This window comes from Aotus nancymaae, unplaced genomic scaffold (assembly GCF_030222135.1).
Source record: "Aotus nancymaae isolate 86718 unplaced genomic scaffold, 86718_ANA_hifiasm-v0.15.2.pri h1tg000018l, whole genome shotgun sequence".
NCBI lineage: Eukaryota > Metazoa > Chordata > Mammalia > Primates > Aotidae > Aotus > Aotus nancymaae.
The window spans coordinates 5,616,115-5,633,444 of NW_026988430.1; the positions used below are offsets into that span (position 1 = coordinate 5,616,115).

The 17,330-nt window shown below is 51.0% G+C and overlaps 2 protein-coding genes and 1 long non-coding RNA gene across 7 annotated transcripts in view; 2 read left to right on the forward strand and 1 right to left on the reverse strand.

Annotated features, from left to right (window-relative positions):
- Positions 1 to 85: 85 nt before the first annotated feature.
- On the forward strand, positions 86 to 8,756 carry MRM3 (mitochondrial rRNA methyltransferase 3). The gene is made up of 4 exons (XM_012461767.2): positions 86 to 408; positions 766 to 1,010; positions 4,693 to 4,860; positions 7,708 to 8,756. The coding sequence occupies exons 1-4, from the start codon at positions 95 to 97 to the stop codon at positions 8,268 to 8,270; spliced, it is 1,290 nt and encodes a 429-aa protein (XP_012317190.1). The 5' UTR covers positions 86 to 94; the 3' UTR covers positions 8,271 to 8,756.
- A 5,180-nt stretch (positions 8,757 to 13,936) lies between these two features.
- On the forward strand, positions 13,937 to 16,902 carry LOC135275721 (uncharacterized). Its single transcript, XR_010343285.1, has 2 exons — positions 13,937 to 14,435; positions 14,790 to 16,902. It is a non-coding gene; the product is annotated as an uncharacterized LOC135275721 (long non-coding RNA).
- NXN (nucleoredoxin) overlaps positions 15,054 to 17,330 on the reverse strand; it is a 168,878-nt gene continuing 166,601 nt past the window's right edge. For all 5 annotated transcript variants that reach the window (XM_064378160.1, XM_064378163.1, XM_064378162.1 and 2 more), the window contains exon 8: positions 15,054 to 16,955. In XM_064378160.1, coding sequence (XP_064234230.1) covers positions 16,773 to 16,955 — 183 coding nt within the window. In that variant the 3' untranslated portion in view covers positions 15,054 to 16,772. The remainder of the gene's footprint in view (positions 16,956 to 17,330) is intronic.

Genomic DNA, 17,330 nt, shown 5'->3' on the forward strand with positions numbered 1-17,330 from the left:
ACGGCAGCGCCCCGCCCACAGAGGGCGCGCCGAACCGTGACGTCACTGGTCGTCGACGGCGGACTTTCGTGACGCAGCCCAGGTCTCGGGGAACATGGCCGCGCTGGTGAAACCCGCGCGGTTTGCTTTGCGACCTTTGCTGCAGGTGGTTCAGGCGTGGGACCTTGGCGCGAGGCGCTGGGTCCGGGCGCTGCGGCGGAGCCCAGTAAAAGTGGCGTTTCCTTCCGGAGAGGTGGTGGAACGGAAGCGCGCTCCTGGGAAGCAGCCCCGCAAGGCAGCATCTGAAGCCAGTGCCCACGAGCCACAAGAGAAACAGTCGCTTGAGGTGTCCCGATCCCACACACTCAGCACCTGGGAAGAGTCTGGGCTTCGCTACGATAAGGCTTTTCCCGGAGACAGGAGGCTGAGGTGATGTGTTATTGAGCCCTGTATAATGTTCTCGTTTCCCTTCCTCTCTCACAGCGGAACCTTAACCTCTGTCTCCCGATGGAGGACTACTTCCAGTACAGCCCGCTGGATTTTTATTTTGCACAGAGAGCCGAATGAGTGTCTTTGGAATTAGCGACTGTATCTCCTTAGCTTTGTTGTTGTTTCACCGTGTTGCCCAGGCTAGTCTCGAACTCCTGACCTCAGGTGATTCGCCCGCCTCGGCCTCCCAAAGCCACAGGCGGGAGCCCTCTCCTTAGCTCTTTATTTCTGTTACATCTAAGCTTGTCTCAGTAACAAGATGTCGATAATTACCTGCTTTTTTATTTCCATCTACAGCAGTGTGATGACAATAGTCAAGTCCAGGCCATTTCGGGAAAAACAAGGGAAGATCCTGCTGGAGGGTCGCAGGCTCATCGCAGACGCTCTCAAAGCTGGAGCTGTGCCAAAGATTTTCTTCTTTAGCCGTGTAGAATACCTAAAGGAGCTGCCAGTCGATAAGCTGAAAGGTGTCAGCCTCATTAAGGTGAAATTTGAAGATATCAAGGATTGGTCCGACCTAGTAACGCCGCAAGGAATAATGGGTCAGTGATTACACAGTATGTCTTAAGGGGTGGAGACCTAGGATTAATTGCTCATACTTGTGTTAGGACAGCAGATTTCATTGAAACTAAACTTAAAGTGTTACAATTAGAGAAATATAATTCTCAAGCCTGTGTATCTTAGAGTATTTTCAATGAAAATTGAAATCTGTTTTTCACTCTCTTTGCATTGTGGCTCTTTAGTCTCTAGGAAGAACCACTATTCCTCAAACCTTATATTTTTTAGATTACTTCTTCAACTTTTTATGTCAGATTAAAAATTAAGGAAATGTTTACTAAAAGATTTAGCCCTTTGTTTTTGCAAAACCTCTGCCCATGTGGTAGTAACTGTCAACTCCTTCTAGAAGCAGATCTGAGAAGTGAGGTATAAGCCACAATTTATTGCCCTGTTGAGCCCCATAAACAGAACCTTGTCTTCTAATCTGTTTCTTCATTTGGCTGAATCTAACTTAAGGTTTTATTTAACTCTGATGTCAATTAGCAATTACAAAGTCTTTTGTCTAAATATGAGAAGTTCTTCATACGTTTTTGACATTGGAGTTTTCAGATTTGAAAACTGAGTATTTGAACTGTTGGGAGAGGAGATTCTGGGGGACCATCTCTTGTCTCTGTAACCCAGTGAGTCACAGGAATCTGTGCCTCTATACTCAGAGCTCTTAGATCCTAGGATGGGGACTTGGAGTACTAAAGTACTTAGATTTACTCATGCTAGGTAACCGTATTCTCTTTAGCTACACCCCTCTAATCCCACTCCATGCTTCAGTGAAAGTGTCTTCATTTCCACCATGCATGTCACTTGGGGCAAGTGTGCTAACAGTGGCCAGCCCATCCTGCAGTTCATCATTATGACTGCTTTCATCATTTCCTGGCTTTAAAATTTTTATATTATTGAGCTTATCCTTATGTTACTATATTTTAGATTTTTTTTTTTTTCTTAGATGGAGTCTGGCTCTGTCACCCAGGCTGGAGAGCAGTGGCACAATCTTGGCTCACTGCAACCTCTGACTCCTGGGTTCAACATATTCTCCTGCCTCAGCCTCCTGAGTAGGTGGGACTACAGGCACATGCCATCACGCCCAGCTAGTTTTTGTATTTTTAGTAGAGACGGGGTTTCACCACCTTGGTCAGGCTGGTCTCAAGCTCCTGACGATTATGAGGTGATCCTCCTGCCTCAGCCCCCCAAAGTGCTGAGATTACAGGCATGAGCCACTGCGCCCAGCCTTATATTTTAGATTTGAGGGCAAAGAAGGAGGGAGAAATGGATAGGAACTGGCACCACCTGTCAGACTTTAGATACTCTCTGGAATCAGTGATGTAAGTAGGGCCTCTGTGTGGTAGGTTCTCATCACCATAGACATCCAAGTAAAGGACTTCTAAGGTCCCCAGCCCTACTGAATGACTTGTGGCCATCTGTGACTTTGAAGTGGAGGATCTCTTACAGCACACAGAAGCCTAGTACCCTTCCAGTCTCTTACAGCAGTCAGACGCCTAGTACCCTTCCACTGCCTTCAATGGTAGGTAGGCTTTTTACCTGCATTGTCTTGTAGAAAGAATCCTGAACCTTTCATTGTATCATGTTTCAGTACAAGTACTGTTTCATTCACTTCCTAGCTTCAGTCAGTAGCCCATTTATTGGGGCAATTATATATGACAAAATACTAGTAAGATTAAAAAAAAAAAAACCTAAACAGTCCCTTGGGAGCATACTACAAAGGGACTGAATATTTGATAATTATACCTGAATAGTTTAGGGTAGTGCTTGGCCTATAAAAAATTTACCAGTAAACATGGTGGTTCAAAAAGAAACTTGTGGATATGTGATACATCCATGTGAATAACTTCATCTTTACCACACACATTTCAGGTACTCTAAAGCCATTTTTATTTTAATATTGTAAGTAGCCTTTTTCCAGTTTCTGTCTTTTCCCGTAAATTCTTTCCATAATACTTTAGGAGCTAGAGGGTTAATCTAGAGACTATTAAATAAGGAGAGAATTTTTCACGAAGGAGCCACTTAGGGTTTTCATTTTTCCACCTATTTCCAGACCCCATTTGTACTCCTTTGTATTAGATGGAGGACAAAGAGGCCGCCAGTAAGTGGCTGTGCTCATTCTAAAAAACTCCCAGCCTCCCGGGCCTCCAGCCTTTACTGCACCTACAACCCCTTCATTTTGCAGCGTAGGTCCCTGAGATGGTGCTTCTGAGCCAATGTGTTTGAAAAAGGGGTTGTTACATTGATGCTGAGGTGGGTGGATCACCTGAGATCAGGAGTTTGAGAGCAGCCTGGCCAACATGGTGAAACCCTGTCTCTATTAAAAATAAAAAAAATTGGGCCAGGCGCGGTGGCTCACGCCTGTAATCCCAGCACTTTGGGAGGCCGAGACGGGTGGATCACGAGGTCAAGAGATCGAGACCATCCTGGTCAACATGGTGAAACTCCGTCTCTACTAAAAATACAAAAAAATTAGCTGGGTGTGGTGGCGCGTGCCTGTAATCCCAGCTACTCAGGAGGCTGAGGCAGGAGAATTGCCTGAACCCAGGAGGCGGAGGTTGCGGTGAGCCGAGATCGCGCCATTGCACTCCAGCCTGGGTAACAAGAGCGAAACTCCGTCTCAAAAAAAAAAAATAAATAAAAATAAAAAATAAAATAAAACAAATTAGCCAGCATGGTGGGTGGGTGCCTATAATCCCAACTACTTGGGAGGCTGAAGCAGGAGAATTGCTTGAACCCGGGAGGCAGAGGTTGCAGTGAGCTGAGATCATGCCATTGAGCTCCAGCCTGGGCGACAGAATGAGACTCTGTCCCCCGCCCGCAACAAAATAGCCTACAGCAGTTAAAGGAAGAAAGTAGCTCCAAATGTATTGACGTGGTAAGTTCAAGACATGCTATGTTGTTATATAAAATAAGTAGATTACAGAATAATAAAGTATGACACCAAATGTAAAGAAATATTTATATATGGACAGGTGTGCATATATATAGGTAGATGCATTGAACACGTTATAAAAGGATACACTCCAAAGCAGAGCAGTTGACAGGGAGGAGAGTGATACTGGTAGGATTTTATGCTGTTTGAATTTTGCTAATCCAAAGGTATTCATGTACTATTTTAAAAAATTTTCTCTTTTTTTTGTTCCAGGTTCTCACGAAATCTGATTTTTTTTTCTTCATTTTTTTTTCAGTACTTTTTTTAAGACAGAATCTCACTCTGTCGCCCTGGCTGGAGTCCAGTGGCATGATCTGGGCTCACTGCAACCTCTGCCTCCAAGATTCAAGCAATTCTGCCTCAGCCTCCTGAGTAGCTGGGACTATAAGCACACGCCACCACGCCTGGCAAATTTTTGTCTTTTTAGTAGAGATGGGGTTTCACCATGTTGGCCAGGCTGGTCTCAAACTCCTGACATCAGGTGATCCACCTGCCTTGGCCTCCCAAAGTGCTGGGATTACAGGTGTGAGCCACCGTGCCCAGCCCATATTCATTTATTTTTATGTAACTAAGACCACATAAAGATAAATGAAAAGTCAGACTATTCCCCATGCCCACACAAGTGAATGAAAAGTCAGACTATTATTCCCTATGCCCACACCACACAAGTGAATGAAAAGTCAGACTGTTCCCCATGCCCACACCACACAAGTGAACCATCTGTTTTGTTTCCTCAGGGATTTTTGCCAAACCTGACCATGTTAAGATGACATATCCAAAGACTCAGCTTCAGCATTCACTGCCTTTATTATTGATTTGTGACAATCTCCGTGACCCTGGGAACCTGGGGACAATTCTGAGATCTGCAGCTGGGGCAGGCTGCAGCAAAGTGTTACTCACCAAAGGTAAGAGCACCAAAGTCCAGGCATGGCGGCTCACACCTGTAATCTAGCCCTTGGCAGCCAAGGGAGGAGGGTCACTTGAGCGCAGGAGTTCAGGACCAGCCTGGGCAACATAGTGAGATGTCATCTCTACAAAAAAAAATGATTAACTGGATATGGTGGTGTGCCTGTAATCCCAGCAACTTGGGAGGCTGGGGTGGGAGGATTGCTTGAGCCTGGGATGTCAAGGTTGCAGTGAGCTCATCACTGTACTCCAGTGACAGAGTAAGACCTTGTCTAAAAACAAAAAATGTGTTACTAGATGGATTCATTGGTTACTTATTTATTTTTAAGCGATGAGGGTCTTACTGTGTTGCCCAGGCTGGGATTGAACTGGCTCTGGCTCAAGCAGTCCTCCTGCCTCAGCCTCCCAGAGTGCTGGAATTACAGGCAGGGCCACCCTGCCCAGCCAAGTTGGCCATTGTTAGGTGAGCCGGGGCTCTGGGCATACAGACACAGGTTTTGTCTTGGGTCTACCTTCACTAGCTGTGGCCCTGAACAGGAGTCCCTTCAGTGTCAGCGTCCTCGTGTGTGAAGTGGGAGCAGTAACAATCTCACTGGTCATTGTGAGGACTAAGTGAGTTGATGCACATCAGATACTTCACACCTCACCTTCTGTGCCTGGCACACAAGTAATTCAGTGTTGATTGTCTTCACACCACACCCCCTGTGCCTGGCACACAAGTAACTCAGTAAACATTGATTCTTTTTTTAAAAAAATTATCTTTTTTTGTAGAGACAGGGTCTTGCCATGTTGCCCAGGCTGATCTCGAATTCCTAAGCTTAAGGGATCCTCCTGCCTCGGCCTCACAAAGTGCTGAGATGATAGGTGTTGGCTGCTGTATCCAGCCAGTGTTTATTATCTTTAAAATTATCATGAAACCTGTTAGGCTATTAAAAGACTTCAATTACAGAAAAGAAATAGATGCCAGTTTTAACACTTGGTTTCTGCTTCTTTATTTAATGATCTTGAGTTCCCAAATTGTTGAGTTTACGAGATGTTCCTAACTCTTAAATTCTGAATCCTGTGAAAGGCACCATGTCAACAGCATGTGATTCTGTAGTTGTGATTCATTTCCCTTAGCCTCAGCATGGGTCACATGCGTACACACAGACCAGTCTCATTACATTTCGTCTCTTCCCATCAGAAATGGGGATGAATAATAGGCTTGTTCTAAACAGACTTGCCTAACAGTTGGGGCATGCCTACAATGTCTATTACACCTTGGGGCAGAGGGCACAGAGAGGATCCTTCATCAGAGACACCCAAGCCACCATTAAGAGCAAACTAATAGTGGCAGCCATTGTTGAGACTCAGTCACGCCTTGTTGGAATACATTTCTGTGCCAGTGTGAGAGCTGAGTGCTGGGGTTCGAAGATCAGTACCCCGCTGACTTGCCCCATTATTTAGTGTCCTGATAGCTGTTGAGGGATTTGGAAATCCAAATAATCTAAGCAGTACAGTTTTTATATTGGTAAGAAACAGGGAAAGAAAGTAGGAAATACTTGGTGTGGTGCCCAGTGCCCAGGGCAGGAGGACAACGAGAGAAGCCCCACCAGGCAGAGGGGTGGCCTCAGCTGCTCCTCTCACACAGCTGGGCCCATCTGGGGTCCCTTTCCCCAACCTCTTGGCATATGGCCCAGCTCCCGTCTCTGGTTTCCTGCAGGGAGCAGGAAAGCCTGTGGTGGGAGTGCAGGCACTGTTACATCCTGTGTCTCATTCTCCTTTTACAGGCTGGTTTGCCTGGTTAGTCTGTCCTGAGCTTTGACAAATGAACCTTTAAAATGACTTGTTAGGGGAGATGTACGTGGACAGGTTGCCAGGGGATGGTGGCAGGCGATGTAGTCACTGTGAGGCCCACCTTGCCCGCTCCCCCAACCTGCCCGGGGCAAGGAGTGGATCTGGGAAAGGCCAATCTCTAGTGCCTCCCCTGCTCCAGTGCAGGCTGAACACAAGCCCGGTGGGGCTTCATGAACAAGCTGATTCTGTCACGGCTTTACTTAAGATCCTCAACCGCATGACACTGCCTTCTGTTAAAATGTCTAAGTCCCCAGCTTCCCATACACTGCCTCCTTTGTATTGGCCTGTCCGCCTCCTGTGCCGCCACACTCCACCTGTTGATTGGCAGGCTCATCTCCTGTACAGCCACATCCACCGGTTGATCAGCAGGCTCACCTCTTGTGCCAACACACCCCACCCGTTGATTGGCAGGCTCACCTCCTGTGTTGACACACCCCACCTGTTGATTGGCAGGCTCACTTTGCTTGCAGTCCTTAGGCACTGCCACTCTCCCCCTTCCTTCCCTAGCTTTGTCCTCTGCCTGCGCCTTCCTCTGAGATGTCCTGTCATTCAAGAGCCAGCTCAGTGTCGTGGTCTTTTGGATGGTTTTCCTCGTTACCCTGCTTCGTCCATGGGTTTTCTGTGACTGTGTTGCTGCTTCCTTTACATCAGTTCCTACTGATACTGTAGTCATCTGTTTAAATACCCCAGGGCCACCACCCACTATACCATGAGTTCCTTGGGGGGTTTGGGACTTTAATCCTCTTTGCATCTTCTGCGCAGTGTCTGGCATGTGTGTATGGAGGATGCTGAAGGGATGGATGCAGTCTTTTCAGCACTAGCAGGAATAACCCTGATAGTCGCTTTGCTGGATGCTGTCACGGTCAGAAGCAGAAGGTCCCAGCTCTCAAGAAGGCTACCATAAAAGAAATTTGCTTTATCTTCTGATCCAAAATTAATCTTACTCCAGAGTCTCCTGGTCTGGGAAGATGTGTAAAATCTTGATTGTACCCTGTCTTTTTATTTTCTAGGCTGCGTGGATGCCTGGGAGCCCAAAGTGCTCCGGGCGGGCATGAGCGCACATTTCCAGGTGCCCATCATCAACAATCTGGAATGGGAAACTCTGCCCAATTACCTGCCCCCTGACACCCGCGTCTACGTGGCTGACAACTGTGGCCGTTACGCCCAGGCTCAGGTGTCTAATAAAGCGGGTGACCACGGCTGGGTGTGTGACCGGCGAGCCCTCAAGTCTCACAGGTATGAGGAGGAGGAAGATGTAGAAACTGGGGCCAGTCAGGATTGGCTGCCCGAGGTTGAGGTTCAGAGTTACGACTTGGACTGGACTGAGGCGCCGGCGGCCGTGGTGGTGGGCGGGGAGACCCACGGCGTGAGCCTGGAGTCCCTGCAGTTGGCCGAGAGCACTGGTGGCAAGCGGCTGCTGATCCCCGTCGTGCCCGGCGTGGACAGCCTCAACTCGGCCATGGCAGCGAGCATCCTGCTTTTCGAAGGGAGGAGACAGCTGCGGGTGAGGGCAGAGCACCTGCACAGGACAGGAGTTCCCACTGAGAAGGATGCAGAAGTGAGTTCTTCCTGAGGACGCCTCCAGCTCCCCTGCACCTGCACGCCATGAGTGAGGAGGCCGGCAGAGTCGGTGACTGTGGCCCATGTCCAGGGGCAGGTGTGATACGGTTACAGGAAAAATAACTTCCTCGGATGGAACAGGTCAGAGTTCTTCCCAAGGCCTTCCATCACGTCACTGATCTCGAGGTTGGTTGTATCTTTTTCCCTTGGTGACAACACAAATAGGTGACCCACGTGGCTCTGTGTTTTTAAACATTGTCCACCAAGAAGGATTTCGTGGCTGGAAAGTTCCTGAGGCATCCTCCTGGGCAGGGAGGAGTCCCCTCCACCAGCCGGTGGGTGTTTCCTGGGCAGGGAAGCGTCCCCTCCACCAGCTGATGGGTGTTTGTGATCGTCGAGCACGAGTTGTAGGTCTCAGCTACGCCACTCACAGCTCATCACTGGTTGGTGGAAAGTGAACGATGAGCAGCAGACGACATTAAAAGTTGCCTTTGTGAGGTTGGTGTGTCTCAGTGCCTGTGCCACGCTTGGCCTGTGAGGAGGCCGTGGCTGAGGGATACCAGGGTGCTGGGGGCTGGGGACATGGCATCCAGTAGCTCTTCTCTGGGCTCAGATTGTCTGTCAGTTTGAGATCGTTCAGGCCTTCACTGAGCCACTGTTTATATATCCGTAGAAATAGCTTAGTTCAACGGGCTGTGTCAGATCGCCTTGGCACCTCCGCAGATAGATACCTTTTTGAGGACTTTGCAGAATTTCAAAGTCTGCAGCCTGACCCAGCATTTGTCTGGGAAGCGTCACTGTTTCCTGGCTCCCTGTTAGTCCTTCCTGTGGTGAACTGCGATGCTCACCTACGCCTCATCCCCGATGCCTAGAGACCACGGTACAACACGGCAGGAGACCCCCGCTGTTCTCTCGGCCCCTCTGGGGGACCAGGGCAAGCTGGATCTTTACCTACCAGGGCTAAGCCAGGATGTAGCCGGGCTGTCGGGGCAAGAGCTGATGGCAATCGCTGTATTTATAAGGGACTGTGGGAATGGGGTGGGTGGAGTATGGGACTGACTAAGCACTGCTTTGCGACCACACAGAATATGGTTGCAGCTGGAGGTGGCACCGGAGCGTCATTTCTGCACAGCCTCCCGCCCAGTGGCTCCTGTGATGGTGTGGACTCTGGTAGCTCCTCGGCTGCTCACTTCAGGGAGGGCAAGTGTGTTGCTGCTGTGCCCAGGAGAATCCTTGCCCCCACCCCTTCTGCTCTCCCCACTTCCTAGTAAAACTTCCTCTCGGGGAAGCAAATGACCAAGCATGATGCACATGCTGAGGGGCAGGTTGGGCTCGATTTGGGATGTCTCGGGGGAGCGGTGTGTGCAGGGATCCTCGCTAGCTGGGCAGCCTGAACATCTGGTCCGGGCCCACCACACACCACCGCACCACTGCTCACAAAGGCCGGGCAGAGCCCACGGCTTCACTGCAGCGTTGATGCAGACAGGCTGAAAAGTGGCTGGAGAACGCAAATTCATCCGCTCCAGTCTCCCTAGACACCTCAGGCAGGAGTCACGGGAAGGAAGCTCACACCTTTCCAGCCTGAAACCAATCTCCTGTGATTGGTTCCCTGGCTTATACTCCCACTGATTTTTGTTACAAAATAACAATGAAAGAATAAACCATATATTATCTTATCCTTGTTTAGAAAAACCATGTAAAACACTGGCAAATTATTCTATGCCCCTTTTATCCTCCTGGGTGTAAGAGGGAAAAGAAATTCACACCCTGTTGCTTTAGAGTCCGTGGCTTACGTGCAGTGCCTTGAGTTCACTTTATGTATTCATGGGTATAATTTAGTAGGAGGTGAGGGAGGGTGCAGGCGGGAGGCAATGTCCTTTCTTCACTGAATACAGGGGAGCAGATGGTTGTTACTTTCTGAGTGATAGGCTCCCAAACACTACCTTAAATCCTCAGTTTTGAGGCCGACATTTGTTCTGTGACCATTTCTCCAGTAAACAGGAATAAAAACAAGTAACATTTGGCAGGGAAAACACTGCTTGGCGGAGAGAGAGAGGCCCTGTCAGGACGTTGGCCAGGCTCCTGAGCCTTTGTGTGGCAGCGTCGCTGTCGCGGTGGCGTCTGCCGGGAGGGGGCAGGCTACGCCTCCAAAACCACCCAGTGCTTAAGGGCAGGGCTTCCAGTTTTCCTAGATTTAAATCCTTGAAAAGGGAGGAAATGAGGATGGAGTCGCCCCCACCAGAGAGTGTTTTCCAAGCTGTCTGCTCCAGGCTGCAAACGCTGGAGACCCATCCAGACTGCCCCACACGATCTCAGCAGCAGAAGGAACCTGGAGCACAGGAGGGCATGGGAACAAGTCAGGACAGAAACAGGAAGGGGCAGGAAAACCCAGCACAACTTTTCTCCATGCCTGGAGCCTCTGAAAAAGCAGTGCTGGGCAAAGCACGGACGTCCAGATGCGCCTGGAGCTCACGATGGACGCCCACTGGCCAGCCCTTCGGTTCCTGCTCCAGGGCAGAGGGTGCTGAAATCAATCTCTCTTGCCCCTGCCCAGGCTCCTGGCTGGGACCCTGGTCAGTAAGGTCCAGAGGAGACACAGCTCTCTGGGGGACCCGCAGTTCACCTGGGACCTTCCACCGCTGGCCCCACGGCTGAGAGTAACCCCATATGTCCACACCGGCCATACGAGGCCACACTTAGACCCATTGTCACCCTTCTACCACACACAGCCCCTAGACGCACACCCCATCCAAGGTTCCAGGGCTTGCACTGAAAATCACCAGCTGCACTGCAGGGCCCAGGGCTCCCTTGACCAAGCCACCTCTCCCTCAGGAGCAGGCCTGACAGACCCACCTGTTTTTGTTTTTTAGGGAAACATGTTGCCACCTTAAAAATTCCACGATTGTATTTCCTCTATTTTCTTCTTATTTTTTTTTAGATGGGGTCTTCCCATGTTGTCTAGGCTGGTCTTGAACTCCTGGCCTCAAGCTATCCTCCTGCTTCGGCCTCCCACTGCACCTGCCGTGTTTCCCATTTTCATCAGTGCAGTGAGTGCACACCTGTAATAAGCTGGAAGCCAAGTTAAGGGTGAGCTGGTTAACCGCTCAGGATGATTGACGTCTCTGAACTAAGGAGCCATGCTACACTCTAGCAGGTGAGACAGTAGGTGAAGCCAAGTCCTCCCAAAAGCCTCAGGAAGTTTGGGTGACACTCGGCGGCCAAGCGTGACGGAGAATCCCAGATACCTTATGGATGGGGTCAGGTCTTTTCTTACCACACTCAAAATCTGGCTTCCTGGATCGTTTTGTAGGGAAGAGCCACTTTTTTCAGTTGCAGCCTGAGCTGGCATGGGCCACAGCCAAGGCTCCTGCTTCCTCAGAATGCAGGAAGGGGGCCGGCTATGGTGGCTTCACACCAGTAAATCCCAGCACTTTGGGAGGCGGAAGCAGGCGGATCACCTAAGGTCAGGAGTTTGAGACCAGCCTGGTCAACATGGTGAAACTCCATCTATTAAAAATACAAAAATTAGCTGAGCGTGGTGGTAAGCGCCTGTAGTCCAGCTACTCAGGAGGCTGAGACTCGGGAGGAGAACTGCTTGAATCCAGGAGGTGGAGGCTGCAGTGAGCGGAGACTGCGCCACTGCACTCCAGCCTGGGTGACGAGTAAAACTCTTCTCAAAAAAAAAAAAAAAATGCAGGAAGGGAACAAGGTTGGGGAGGGAGGAGCCAGCTGATGGCTGCAGCAAGGTCTGGCCTCAGCCTCCCTGCCTGCTCCTCTGAGAGGCCAAGGGCGGGGCATGCCAACTGACAGCCAGCCTGCCGAGTGGCTCTTCCCTGGCTGGGGATGGATTCCCATGTCCTCGGACGGTCAAGAGAGACTGATTTTTTGGCCCTGGGCCCTAGGGTCATGTCTCCTGCTGTGTCCTGGTTCTAGCACATGTGGGTGACTTACTCGTGTGTGTGAGGCGTGAGCACCCAGGAATCTGGACCAGAGGCTGTCTCTCCCTCCTCTGGGTTGCACACTGGCCCACAGACCTGGGAAGAGAGGCTTTCATGCGTTGATTTAACAGAAAACCACCAGTTCCACGCAAACCTCCCAGCACATTCTCTGGCTTGGGAAGTATTCCGAAACACCAAGGGGTGAGACACACTTACACCTTGAGAGATGACAGTCGGCCTACTCACCTGTCTTCATGCCCTCGTAGACGTACCTGCAACATCCTGATGTCATATTCCCAGCACTAAGCATGCAGCTGTCAACAGCTATTTCTTCCCAAATTATTTTCCCTTGAGCAGCCTGGAGGAAGCAGGGCAGGTGCTCCTGTCTTGGCAGCAGCCGTGAGGGGTGTAGGTAGGTGCCCACCTCTTTCATTCAGCTGCTTTGGGGCAAACTAGGAAGATCCTTCTGAGCTCATGGCCCCCTGCTCAGTCCTTGGCTCCCAAAGCAGCTTCCAGAGAGAAGCTGCAGGAGGCAGTCCGGAACCTCCGGTCCCACGGGCACGGCCACCCGCAGCGTGTGCGACAGTGGCGCTCCAGCCCTAAAGGGCGTGCATGGGCCTGGCCCGGCAATGGCGCCCTCCCAGCGCTACAGTTCCCAGCGTGCATGGTTTCTACGCATGCCTCCCACGCATCGCGGTTCTCGCCCTGAGCCCGCCGGCGCGACCCCGTCTTAGGTCCCACGGATCGGCTCCCGGCCCATCCTGCTACAGCTGCATTGCTGCTGAATTCAGTTTGCTGTCCTAGAGCAAGGCAGCAGGAGGGAGAACAGCTTTCCAGTGTCTTTAATTAGGCAACAGGGAAAAACAGTCTGGCTGAAAGTGACTATCTGAAGCGTGGCTGGCGCCAGCACAGAACCAACTCCCTGGGCTCTGATCAGTGACTTCAAGGACATACCAAGGGGCGAAAGGGACAGCAGGAAGTCACTCGCTCGGGAAAAGCAGCTGGTTTTCGTCGCTGGACGTGCTAGCCCCAAACATACGCTTTTCCCTTTTCTTTTTTAAATGATCATTATGTAAAGCAACGCTTTCCCTTTAAAAAAATTTTTTTTTTTCCCCAATTAGGAATTCAATGTGGAGAACACACCCTTTTTCTTAAACAGACTTTTAATGCTGGGAGACGGGTTAAAAAGCAACAACAGGCCGAGCGTGGTGGCTCACGCCTGTAATCCCAGCACTTGGGGAGGACGAGGCAGGTGGATCACCTGAGGTCAGGAGTTCAAGACCAGCCTGGCCAACATGGTGAAACTCCGTCTCTACTGAAAATATGAAAATTATCTGGGCGTGGTGGTGCGTGCCTGTAGTCCCACCTACCTGGGAGACTGAGGCAGGAGAATTGCTTGAACCCAGGAGGTGAACGTTTCAGTGAGCCAAGATTGCGCCACTGCGCTCCAGCCTGGGCGACAGAGCAAGCCACCGTCTCAAAAAAAAAAAAAAAAAAAAGTAAAGGAAAAAAACCCTCATCTCTGCTGTGAGAATGGGCAGATGGGATCTGGAAGTCACTGTGGACCTCGGGTGGGTTTTTTTTTTTTTTTTTTTTTTTTGAGACGGAGTTTTGCTCTTGTTACCCAGGTTGGAGTGCAATGGTGCGATCTCGGCTCACCGCAACCTCCGCCTCCTGGGTTCAGGCAATTCTCCTGCCTCAGCCTCCTGAGTAGCTGGGATTACAGGCACGCGCCACCATGCCCAGCTAATTTTTTGTATTTTTAGTAGAGACGGGGTTTCACCATGTTGACCAGGATGGTCTCGATCTCTTGACCTCGTGATCCACCTCGGGTGGGTTTTCACAGCTGCCCCAGCCTCCACCTGCAGGGCACGGGTTCCCTGTTGACTGGAGGAGCCCCTGAATCCGTCACAGCTGGTGTTTAACGTGCTTCCAATTAGCAACAAGAATCTCGAGGTACTCTGGAGCTGCTCGGTGGGAATTATCACGCCACACACTCTGCCTGCATCAGTGACCTTTACATCTCCCTCACCATCGCTCCCCAACATTCAGAAGCAATTCTTCCCTAATGATTTCCCACAAAGTAGCCACCGTATAAACCTGAACCTTTGGAGTACACCTCCCCCACGGATCTTAAGGAACCCAGAAATCGACTCTGCAAGGGGAATTCTGGTGTCGAGACTCCAGCTGCAATGACTTACAGCAACCCCTCGCTGGACTCTGTTCCTTCTGCCCCAAAGGTAAGCAGCTGTTAAGAGAACCCACCTTTCTTCCAAGGCCATCATGATACAGGGCGTGGACAGAAATCTGCCATCGCCCACATTCAGGTCAGCCATATTCATCTTGAACTCTCATCCACCCCGACCCCTAAGGGAGTCACTGGAAGAGCCCCAGAGAAGTCCCGAGCCCTGCGATGAGCTGGGTTTCAGGGTCTCTCACGCTTGCCCCATTCTCCACAAGGAGACCAGTGTGTGATTCCTCATGTTTCCCCAGCCGGCTTTCTCAGAGTTCAGAGCACTTGGCCTCTGTGGGGAGGAAATGGGTAAGAATGTCCACAATGAGGTATGCAACCTAAGGATTCACCCTTCGTCCAGGGCCAAGTCCAACCAGCAGAGATGGTGGCCAGAGCTCCAGGAGGGATCTGCGCCTGGCCCTGTGATCCAAGTGAGCTTCATGGCTGCTGGACACCAAGAAGCTTCGACGGACGACCAGCTACATCATGCGGGTCTCAGAACTTCCCATACACAGTCCCCAGGTATCCGACGGGAGGCTCTCTACGCCCCGCCCTCCACCGCCCACCCGACAGAGCACAGCACAAGCGAAAAAGCCTTTTGCTACTAAGGACAGGAAAGACCCGGTGGTGGAAAAGGCCCAGAGATGCCTGCTTTATTTCCTACTGAGCGATCGCATTTCAGGCCAGCAACAGCACATCACAAGTCTAACTGCCAACTAACTTTATACCTCTCAACTACAAATCAACAATCCAATTCAGCAAGGAACAAGTGTCAACAGCTCATTCGGGGGTGGGGGCTGGATTTTCCAAATAAACGGTCTTGGTTGGCAGTCCTGAGTGGAGCCAAGGGTAACGCCCAGAGTTGTTTCAAGTCCCCGACACCTGACTGAGGCCAAAGCCATCCATCCCCAGTCCTGAGAACAGAGTTGCTGTTTCTCTCTCAGTGTCAGGTCAGCCCCCGTAAGAGGCCGGCAAGCTACCTGGGCCTCGAGGTCCACTGGCGGCTGCCACGCCCTCCACCCTTGCTCCACCCTAGGGCACAGCTCCTGCTGGCACTCAGGAAAATGTGAGGCTTCTGGTAATTTCTCATCTTTGTAGTTCTGCTTAGAAAAGAAAAGGGGGCCGGGCACGGTGGCTCACGCCTATAATCCCAGCACTTTGGGAGGCCCAGATGAGTAGATCACTTGAGGTCAGGAGTTCCAGACCAGCCTAACATGGTGAAACCCCGTCTCTACTAAAAATGCAAAAATTAGCTGGGCATATTACATGCCCGTAATCCCAGCTATGAGTGAGGCTGAGGCAGGAGAATCGCTTGAACCTTGGGGGCGGAGATTACAGTGAGCCGAGATTGCACCATTGCACTCCAGCCTGGGCAACAGAGCAAGACTCCGTCTCAAAAAAAAAAGGGAATGACGGGGTAATGGAACGTGGGCATGGGTACCTCAGCAGAGATCAGTGGCCTCAGACACTGAGCTGGGTGGAGTCAGAGGCCTGTGCTGGTTCCGAGGTGCTCCTCTAAGAACTCTGGGCTAAGTTTCCTGGGAAGATGTCCAAGGAGAGGGATTTGTCAACAAAATTTCAAGATGGTAGGAGCTGTTTGTATGAGCAGGTGGAGACTTGGGGAAGGTCAAGGTCAAGGTCAAGAAAGATAAGGAGTAAGAAGCTCTCATCACGAAGTGGGAGCTCCATAAAAACAAGCCGTTACTATATGAACCATTACCTTAGCTACACTTTTTTCTCACCCCAAAAAACTCCACAAGCTTCTTTCCACATTTGGAGATGCCCTGCCTGGAAACACATGGATGGGCTGCTGCTTTCCTGCAGACCTGGAAAGACTGTGTCACTCGGAAAAGGATGTTCTCGTCCAAGCTCTAAACTGAGGCCACCGAGACCCAGGCTCTTTCTCGGCTCCCCTCACGCAGGTGTCACCCGGTGGTTCCCCTCTGGCTGTCCAGGGCTGCGTGTACGTGCCGGTGCCACAGTCAGCTCCCGAGCCCTGGGCCACTGGCCCTCCACGCTCACTCTGCCCCGGAAGACCCCGGCAGAGCCTTCACCAAACACTAGTGACTTTGCGAGAGTGATGCCATCCCTGCTCTGGCTGGGCTGGGCCATCCCATGCTCCCAAACACGGGAGCCTCCTAACATGGCAGATTCTGCTGCTGCTGGATTCTGCACCCCGGGGTGCTGCTGAGGAGTTTAATGCAGAGACAAGGCACCACAGAGAGGTTGGACACTTGGGTTGTGTGATTTGGGACACGCTGGGTAGGTCCAAGGGCGGAGGGAAGGAGGGGAGGAGGAGGAGAAGGCGGAGTTTTAAATAATGTCTCGGGAGGCTGCAGCCACACTAGATGGGCTCAGGCTTGAGCTTCTCTGCTAGGAAGTCATTCACAAAGGCCTCCACGATGGCGGGGGTGATCTCCTCCACGTCCATCACGTACTTGGCCCGGGCTGACATGTCCAGGATGGTGAGCAAAGGGGCGGCCTCGGGCAGGTTGGTGTAGTCTCGCAGGGAGTCAGTCATGTCGTCCTGAGGTCAGCGGGAGGGAGATAAAACCAACAAGCTTTAAAGAAAGGAGGTGGAGATGTCCCTTGCCCGGCTCCCCAGGCATGGCAGCTCCCTCACCCTGAAGCGCAGGCTTTCCTGAGGAAAGGGGGGCCCAGCATGGGAACCGGAGACCTGCCCTGCCTCTGGGAGGAAGGGGCTGCTTTGTAAAATTCCCTCTGTGCATCCGCCCCGCACACCACTAGGTAAGTCATCTGCATTTAGTTATTTACATATTTATTAGCATCAATGCCATTTTAACACATCCTAAGCATTTTGGAAATGTCACATCCTTTTTTTTTGAGATGGGGTCTCGCTCTGTTGCCCAGGCTGGAGTGCAGTGGTGCGATCTCAGGTCAC